This window comes from Lepidochelys kempii, chromosome 5 (assembly GCF_965140285.1).
Source record: "Lepidochelys kempii isolate rLepKem1 chromosome 5, rLepKem1.hap1, whole genome shotgun sequence".
Classification (NCBI taxonomy): Eukaryota; Metazoa; Chordata; order Testudines; family Cheloniidae; genus Lepidochelys; species Lepidochelys kempii.
In genome coordinates, this window is record NC_136384.1 from 61,800,077 (window position 1) to 61,809,763 (window position 9,687).

Sequence of the window (9,687 nt, forward strand, 5' to 3'; positions counted from 1 at the left end):
TTTTCCTTCACTCAGTCTTGGATGTTAAAGAGATAATGAACCAAGCTTCTGGGCACTATTTTAGCAATTCCATAGTTGCAAACAGATGAATGGTTTTCAAATGTGAAGCAATTTGCCCATCAGCTGTTATTTCAGCATCTCTGAGTTGTGATATGAGAAAATTTATACAAATGGGCTACTCTGCAATGTTTCCTTATTAACTAATGTATGCAAAAAGGGTTAAACCTTAAGCCTTGCCTCTCTCGCCAGACTTGAGTTTGTGTGGTGGCTTGCCTGCTGCTGGTTTCAGCTGTACGGAAGGGTGGATATCTCTCTAATGCAGTTTTTCTCAACCTTTTTGTGCTGGTGACCCACTTTGGACTCCCCCCACTAAGGAAAATTGTAATTCTGTACCTTATGTTTGGGGCTTTACCCCCTTGGTGCTCAGGACTTCAGTCCTGTGCAGCTTGGGCCTTCAGTCCTGCAGGGTGCGGGGTTTGGACTTCAGCCCCACATGGGGCACAGCACATGGGGCTTCAGCCCCACCAGGTTCAGGGCATCAGGCCCATGAGGCATGGGGAAACTGAGATACAGAGAGGCTAGGGGTCTTGCTCAAAGTCACACACTGAGTCAGTGACAGAAAACGACAGGTTTCAGAGTAACAGCCGTGTTAGTCTGTATTCGCAAAAAGAAAAGGAGTACTTGTGGCACCTTAGAGACTAACCAATTTATTAGAGCATAAGCTTTCGTGAGCTACAGCTCACTTCATCAGATGCATCTGATGAAGTGAGCTGTAGCTCACGAAAGCTTATGCTCTAATAAATTGGTTAGTCTCTAAGGTGCCACAAGTACTCCTTTTCTTTTAGTGACAGAAAAGAAATCCTAAATCCCAGTCCTGTGCTCTAACCTCTACTAGACCAAGGCAGTTTACTGAACATGGCCCCAATCCTGCAAACAGTTATGCACATAATTATATATATCTGAGAAATTCCATTGAAGTAACTGGGCCTATTCCCAGGCATAATATTAAACTTGTTTAGCTGTTTGCAGGCTTGGGGCCTAATACAGAAGAACGATAAATACAATTACGTCTTTTTAAATAACAAAAAGAAAACTCTCTCTTCCACTTGGTCTACCTGGTAATTCATGTGCAGGTTCTAAGACCCCTCCACTGCATTGAAAACTCCCTAGGCTTATGTGTGTACCTGCACAGTTCTTAATACTGGGTCCAGACCTAGGAAGATCCATTTGTTTCTCTAGCTGTGAAGGGTTGGGATTGCTCAAATGGAAGCCTATAAAGATCTTAACTATAATTTTGACTGGTGGGTGATTATGTTATTTATTGATGGAAGGGATATGTGTGTGTGTGTGTTAACGGCAGTAATCTGCTTTTAATCATTCAATTTTTTACAACATGTCAAGATGAGCCTAGAATACAGACTAAGGGCCCCAATTCATGGAATGTTTATATAAATCAAAAGAAGTAAATAAAAGTAAATAAAAAATACAGTTTAAGGGGGTGTATTGAGAGCTCTGTGCCAGATTGTGAACTTCTGGCTCCCACAGGTGAGCAGTTCCTCATGTGAGTAGTCTCACTAGGAACACTTGTGTAACTGCTCAGCGTCAGAATAAATGTTTCACAACCTGACCCATCTTAGACACAAATAGAGCTTTGGAAGGGAGGTACGGGGAGGAGTGGCTGCATCTGATACTGTATTGGCTTGGCCTTGTTGGGGACACTGGGGCATGGCCACTAGGTAACTCGAGGGGATGGAAGACCACGAGTGTCGATGAAGCCCCCTCGCACTAGGCCCCGGTGTCCTTGGCCCCCCCCCTCCTGCCTGGAGGCACTCGCAGCAGCTCTGCGTGCTAGGCCCAAGTGTCCTTGGCCCCCCCGCCTGGAGGCACACACAGCAGTTATGCTGAGAATCTGCAACAGTATGTTGCAGAGTCAGACTGCCTGAAACTAAGCAAGGCCAAACAGGGGAGATATGAAAGAACAATGCTGAATAAAGCAGCTTTATGTATAGTTTAACAAATGATACAGAGAATCAGGGAACTAGCTGGGAACTGGATTGGCTGGCTATATGGATACTTGGGGCAGTTTGCTATTGGATAAGTATGCTGAGAAAAAGGATGTATAAAAGCCTGTGTAACTTCCTGCTCTGTTGTGCAGGATTTGAGATTTTATTCTCCCTGTACCTTTTTGCAGCTGCAAATAAACTTTTCTGCTTCTCCACCCCGTTGTGATTATTGGGTGTCGCACACTGGGTAATGAACCACTCAAGCTGTTGTTCAGCCTCTCGGCACTGGGTGCCGGCAACAGCTTTTGGCGTCCCTGGGTGGGCGACGAGGCTGCAATTTAGCCTTGCCCAGACCCCTCCTGGAGGTCGAGGATTGCGGCGAGAACCGACGCCCAGCGCGCACCGGTGAGTTCATCGGGGGCCTCGGAGGAGACGCGATTTGATCGACCCCAGAGGGCACAACGGTGCAACGCACTCATATAGTGGAGAAGCTGTTGTGGACGGCGGTGAAGAACCGGTCCCTTAGACATGGGGGAGGAGCAGCTGCAGGCCACGGTGAAGAACTGGTTCCTTGGATAAGGTAGGAACCTTTTAAAATCCGGATTATATGCTCTGTTGGAACCTGGGGACGCCCAGAGTTACCCTGTAGGTATGGGACAGGGACAGAGCTCAGAGGTTAGGGCACAGTGTACGCCCCTAGAGTGCATTCTAGCAAACTGGAAGGTATTTGGTGCGGATCCGATGACTAAGAGCCAATTAAAACGATTCTGTACAGTTGACTGGCCTCAATATCAACTAGAGGACCAGGAGTGGTGGCCACCAGGAGGGTCAATTAATTACAACACGATCCTTCAGTTACTCCTGTTCTGTCAGAGAACAAGGAAATGGAATGAACATATGTATGCGCATTTGTTTCTGACTTTATGTACTCGACCAGATATTTTACAGCGCTGTAATCTGACTCCGACTGGTTCGGTAGTAGCTAATGTTAGTCCCCAGACCCCCACCTCCACTGTAATGGCAGAGCCGATGTCCCCTTCGGCCCCCACACCGCCACCTTATAAGGGTAGGATGCCTCGGGTTACAGAGATTGCCCCCTCGGTGGGACTCTATCCTTTGCTTACCGAGACTGTTGTGGCTTGCCCAGGGGCAGATGGACGTCAGGCTACCACTATGCAAGTTTACACCCATGTGCCATTCAATCCAATAGACTTAGCAGCTTTTAAAACACAGGCTGGGGAATTCTCAACGAACCCAAACAGGTTTATTTCAGTCTTTGAGGGGTGCTTCAGTAGTCACAAGCCGATTGAGATGACTGTAATATCCTCCGGAGAACCTTGTTGTCTGAGGTGGAGAGGGATCAGGTTACAGCTAAGGCAAGGGGAGCGTCAGCGTTCAAGCAAAAAAAAAAAGAAAGGAATCTATCTGTCAAGTTCCTCTCCAAATATTGTAAGCGGCTCAGGGCATTTCTGGGTATGGCAGGCTTTTGCAGGATATGGATCCCAGAGTTTGGACTGTGGGCTAAACCCCTGTACGACTGTGTAAAAGGAGTGGATCTACCCCTTCTATTGGACCCCAGAGGCTGATAGGGCATTTAAAATCCTGAAAAGAAAATTGATGGAAGCCCCAGCTCTGGACCTGCCGGATCTCTCTAAGCCGTTTCAGTTGTATGTACATGAACGAAGGGGGGTGGCCCTAGGAGTGCTCACACAGCTGTTAGGAGCATGGAGACGTCCCGTGACTTATTTTTCTAAGCAATTGGATCAGGTTGCAAAGGGTTGGCCAGCATGTTTACGGGCGGTCGCAGCTACTGCCCTAGTGCTTGAGGAAGCGGAGAAGCTAACATTGGGAGGGGTTATGCAAATCTATACTCCCCATACTGTCGGAGCCTTATTGGATGCAAAGGGAGGACTTTGGCTCACCCAGGCTCGGATTGCTCGGTACCAGGCTAAGCTGTTAGAGAACTCTGAAGTCACCCTACAGCCTTGCCCCTCCCTTAACTCAGCCACTCTCTTGCCAGAAACAGAGGAACAGAAACATGACTGTTTAGAGATCATAGATGCCCAGTACTCCAGCCGTCCGGATTTAAAGGATGTACCCCTCCCAAATGCAGATTATGAGTGGTACACTGATGGTAGCAGTACTGTAATAGATGGGCAAAGGAGGGCGGGTTATGCTGTTGTGACCCTCCATGACACTGTGGAAGCTGAAGGTTTGCCTGCTGGGACCTCTGCCCAGCTTGCCGAACTAATAGCCCTGACCCGTGCACTTGAACTGTCAAAAGGAAAGCGGGTCAACATTTTTACTGATTCAAAGTATGCTTTTGGTGTGCTGCATGCTCATGCTGGCCTTTGGAAGCAAAGGGGAATGCTGACAGCCCAAGGCTCCCCAGTCAAGTATGGGCCCCAAATCCTCCGGCTCCTAGAAGCCGTACAACTCCCCTCGGAAGTGGTGGTGGTACACTGTAAAGCCCATCAAAGGGAGGATCAAGATGTGGCCAGAGGTAACGCTTGGGCAGATAGAGGGGCTAAGCATGCTGCCACCCTGCCATCCCCTCAGACTGAGAACGCCCATATGCATGCCCTTATCCCATCAGTAGGGGAGCTTCCAACCCCTCAGTACTCTGGGGAGGAGAGACAGCTAACTGACAAATTCAGTCTCCGGGAAAAGGAGGGATGGCTCCATTCCCCAGAAGGGAAGGTCCTCTTACCAAAGAGCCTAATCCGGCCAGTGCTGCAGAAACTACATCAAACCACTCATGCTGGCAGGGAAGCACTTATCCAGCTAATGGGAAAATACTTTATCACTTCCGGACTCCGACCCCTGGCTGCCCAGGTACAAGCGGACTGCTTAGTCTGCCAAAATAATAACCCCCGACCGGGACATCCTGTGCCACCAGCTGCCCTAGAACCCGCTCTGGGCCCCGGATGAGTGTGGCAAATAGACTTTACTGAGTTTCCCCGGACCCAAGGGTTCAAATATCTCCTTGTTATAGTGGATCGGTTCAGCGGATGGCCAGAAGCCTTCCCATGCCGTAACTGCACTGCCAGAACAGTGGCCCTCAAGTTTGTTAAGGAAATCGTTCCTCGCTTTGGACTCCCCCTGTGGATGGAATCTGACAATGGGACACATTTCACGTCAAAAATCATTCAAAGCATCTCACATGCCTTACGGATCCCCTGGAAACGCCATACGCCCTGGAGACCGCAAGCCAGTGGTGTAGTGGAGCGTACCAATCAGACCCTTAAACGGCATCTCTCAAAAGTGTGCCAAGAAGCCTCACTGCGATGGCCTGATGCTTTGCCCCTCGTCCTACTCCGTACCCGCGTTCTCCCAAAGGGTAGATTAGGGCTCAGTCCCTTTGAAATTATGTTTGGAAGGGCATGGCCCATGAATGGCACCCCGGTTCTGTCAGGGGAATGGGAGTTGGGTAATGGTTTTTTGTCACAGTATACGTGTTCCCTGTCTGCTGTTCTCTTGTCTCTTCACAGGTATACCAAGGATTCCCAGCCTCTCCCCTTGGACTCTCCTGTCCACTCCTTACAGCCCGGTGACTCTGTGCTTGTTCGTACCTGGAAAGACAAGCCTCTCCAGGAAAAGTGGAAAGGACCCTATACCGTCCTGCTGGTCTCCCATACAGCGGCAAAGATCGAGGGACACAAGAACTGGATCCATCACTCTCGTCTGAAGGCAGTACCCGCCCCCTCATCAGCAGGACAGTGGACCGTCCAACCTGCTGACTCCTCATCCAGTGAGATCTCGGGCTAAAGCTACTGTTTAAAAGACACAAATAGCGGGCACCTTAATGCTAAAATGGGCCCACCCAGGTACTGGAGACCCTGGGTTGGGAAGACTCTGGTAATAATTAATTGGGTAACATTGTTATTCTCTGTATTGGTATTTCCAAACTGTGCATATCGGGAGCATAACTCCTTTGTTTTGCTTGCGCACCATGTTGCTACTTTAACAAACCAGACTGATTGCTGGGTATGTGCTCCAATTCCACTGTCCCCCCAAAACGGGAATGCCCCTTGACATGCTGCCCCTGACCCTAGCAGAATTAGCCACCACCAAAGAGCAGGAAAGAACGAACTCGCCGTTCTGGAATAAGACCTCTTTACAGCAGGCCACCTATCAGGACCAGGAGTATTCAGTTGCAGTACTCACTGAGGGAGTGTTATGTTTTACCCGAAACCAATCTGATCACTATGGGCGTCCTGTGGGAAAAAGCTCCTGTGTTATTACACAGTGGGCTGATGGGTATTGGATAAAGACCAACAGGGGAGGCCAACAGTGTGGGTGTAATGGTTCCTCCCCTTTTAGGGAAACACAAATAATCTTACCACAAAAAAGGGGTTTGGAAATGTAACTTGCCGTCAAGTTAACATCTCCAATGTAGCAAGCCCAAGTGAGAAAACTCAGAGCCAAGGCTGTTGAGTGTTCTCAAAGGGGGGAGTTGTTGGGGACACTGGGGCATGGCCACTAGGTAACTCAAGGGGATGGAAGACCACGAGTGTCGATGAAGCCCCCTCGCACTAGGCCCCGGTGTCCTTGGCCCCCCCCCCTCCTGCCTGGAGGCACTCGCAGCAGCTCTGCGTACTAGGCCCAAGTGTCCTTGGCCCCCCTGCCTGGAGGCACACACAGCAGTTATGCTGAGAATCTGCAACAGTATGTTGCAGAGTCAGACTGCCTGAAACTAAGCAAGGCCAAACAGGGGAGATATGAAAGAACAATGCTGAATAAAGCAGCTTTATGTATAGTTTAACAAATGATACAGAGAATCAGGGAACTAGCTGGGAACTGGATTGGCTGGCTATATGGATACTTGGGGCAGCTTGCTATTGGATAAGTATGCTGAGAAAAAGGATGTATAAAAGCCTGTGTAACTTCCTGCTCTGTTGTGCAGGATTTGAGATTTTATTCTCCCTGTACCTTTTTGCAGCTGCAAATAAACTTTTCTGCTTCTCCACCCCGTTGTGATTATTGGGTGTCGCACACTGGGTAATGAACCACTCAAGCTGTTGTTCAGCCTCTCAGCACTGGGTGCCGGCAACAGCCTGATCTAGAAGGGAAAGGAAAACAAAATCACTACTCACTTTTTAAAATGTAATTTGAGGTTTTTGAAATTTATGTAACCCCTTTGGGGTTTAGAGAGCATGGCCCCTTTAAATCTTTTTCCTAAAAGCGGAGGGGTGGGGGGGAGGGAAGCAGTAAGAGAAAGAAGGAAAACTCCAGGGTGTTGCTCTGGAGCTCGGAAAAAAAAAAAAAAAAAGAGCTGCAGTCCATAGGCCCTCACAAAGTGAAGCAGCAGAAAACTTGCCTAAAGCCTGGGAAGAAGAGGGTGGCCAATCGGGAACACCCCAGGACAGGAGCCAGGAGAAGCACTGTGCTAGGGGGGAATCACCCAAGAAGGACAGGCCAGAGCTGGATCCAGTATCACAGCTGCCCAGAGCTGCATGGGGCAGTGAATACTGGGGCTTGTGACTCTGCATTGGGAATAAGGAGGGAGGCTGTTAGCTAGTTAAGTGGGGAGGTGGTCGCTCTGTGTAGCTTTGCGGAGAGCAGTAGAAGAGGGCACCAAAGGGGTTTGTTGGGAAAAGTTTATGGGCGCCAAAGATGACCAGAAGCACCCAAGACTCACCACTAAACTTTACTTGGAACTCCTAAACTCTGTGTGCAGACACATTGCTTGGTGTCTGCCTTTTTGGACTCTGCTACCACTGGACCTGTGGGGCCTTGGTTTGGAGGCAACCCTGTTTTACCGCTCCCCCTATATTTCCCCTTGTTGTTTTTCTCCCCTCATCCCTCTGTAAATAAATATTTCTCTTTCTTATATCTGTTGTACTTTTCCCTTTGGTGTGCGTGTGTGTTCATGCTGGGGCGTTTGGAACAGGTGCCTCTGGGGTGAAAGGGACCTTTCCTGCTCCATTCCTGCACGCGCCATCTCTTGGCCAAAGCTGCCTGCAGAGCAGGCTCCATCTTGGCTATGAGGCTGCTAAAGTTACATTTAATTGAACCCTGCCCCCTTGTACAATGAAACAATCCAATTAATGAAGAATGCATCCCATCTGCGCATCTCTAGCATCCAGGAGACCCTCACACAAATGGCAGGTAAGTCAAAATCCTGGTAGAGTTCAAGGAACGGTAACCAGCTGCACCAAGTCCAATCAAAAAGGCTTTCAATTAACTTTCTATTAACCCAGTCATCCCCTGAAATAGCAAAAGTCCTGGCCAAACATAATCAACAAGGAGAAGCTTTTCAAAGCCACATTCTGTCAGGAATCTAAAACATACGTTTCCTAGAAAGATATAAGGAGTAAAACTTGCACCCATAGTGCAGCAAGGAGGAGGTTGCACTGCTGTAGACAGGGGTTAGAGTTTGGTTTTGTCACTAAAAACTGCTAGTGGAGATAGCAGAACTGATGGTTCTTTTAAGTCCCATTGAAAGTCACTTTTCCAGTGACAGGCAGATCCAGCAACTTTCAATAGGATTTACGCTCCCAAGTCACTTAGGTGCTTTGGAAAATTTTACTCACAGTGATTAAAACACCTGATCCACACTTGCCGTAAACAGGGCAGATGCATTATTAGGGACAGCTGCTGATACAGGTAGGGATTTTTCTATTACAGACAAGGCCTTAAAGGCTAGATTATCAGATGTTTTGCACCTACAGTGGGGGCTAGATTTTTCAAAGGGTGCACTGCATTGAATGCTGAGCATTTTGGGAAACCAGGCCCTTGTTTAGGTTGCCTGATGGGAGCTGAACTTCTCAAAAAAGTTGCCCCTGTTGCAGATGCCAAGCACTTTTCAAAACCTGGGTCCCCATGATTTTGGATTGGGCTAGCTTGAGGGACTAGCTAACTTTCCATGCAGCGCTGCCACAGCCAACGTAGTTGTCTGAGAGGGAACACCTCCCCGACCCCCAGTTTGAAAGAGGACAGTTTCTGTGAGGTGCATTGTATTTTTGAATTTACTCCTTCTGTCAGTCATAAACAACATGGATCTGTTGGCCTGTGGGGTAAGCTGCGAAGTCCGTTTCCCTTACCAGATGCTTGCAAAGAGGGACAGTGCACCAATGACTGAGATTTGTAACTGGGTTGTTTTTTGTGGTTTTTTTTTTCTTTTCTTTTCTGGTTTTGGGTTGGTACTGCATTTATTTTTGCTTGGCTATAATACATGGTTAAGGCACCTAGAGCCCTGGCTGGGTACTTTATAATATTTTGTATAAATCTAAATGAATAAAATAGTGAGTTACCAGAGTTCAATAGGCAAAAAGTCCAGTACCTACTGTACTTACCACATAAAAGAGCCTCAAGGTCTCTGCTGTCAGCTTTCAGTAAGTAAGTAACTGAGATACCAACCCTATGTTTAAATGATGTAAAGATTATGACACAAACAGACAAATGCCAGGAAATTCAGAGTTACAGTTTGGCTTTGTGGAGTCACTCCTGATAGTTGCCACCCACCCACATTACAAAGACAACAGCTTGTATTTCCAAACGAGAGGGTGACAGTTTGTGTCTTATACAGTGCGTCAGGAATATTTTGTTTCTAGTCATCATCTGATTAGTTTTATTATTCATAATATCTCACAGGGAAGCAGCAGAACATAAGCTCCTGACAACATGTGGTAGAGATTGGGTTAAAAAAACCTTACAGCTGAACAGAAGCTCTTCAGATGGC

The 9,687-nt window shown here is 47.9% G+C and overlaps 1 protein-coding gene across 1 annotated transcript; it reads left to right on the forward strand.

The window, feature by feature from the left end:
- The first annotated feature begins 3,314 nt into the window (after positions 1–3,314).
- LOC140911458 (uncharacterized) lies at positions 3,315–4,950 on the forward strand. The gene is made up of 2 exons (XM_078853003.1): positions 3,315–3,320; positions 3,552–4,950. Exons 1-2 carry the CDS (start codon positions 3,315–3,317, stop codon positions 4,932–4,934), a joined length of 1,389 nt encoding a protein of 462 aa, XP_078709129.1. The 3' UTR covers positions 4,935–4,950.
- Positions 4,951–9,687: the final 4,737 nt, after the last annotated feature.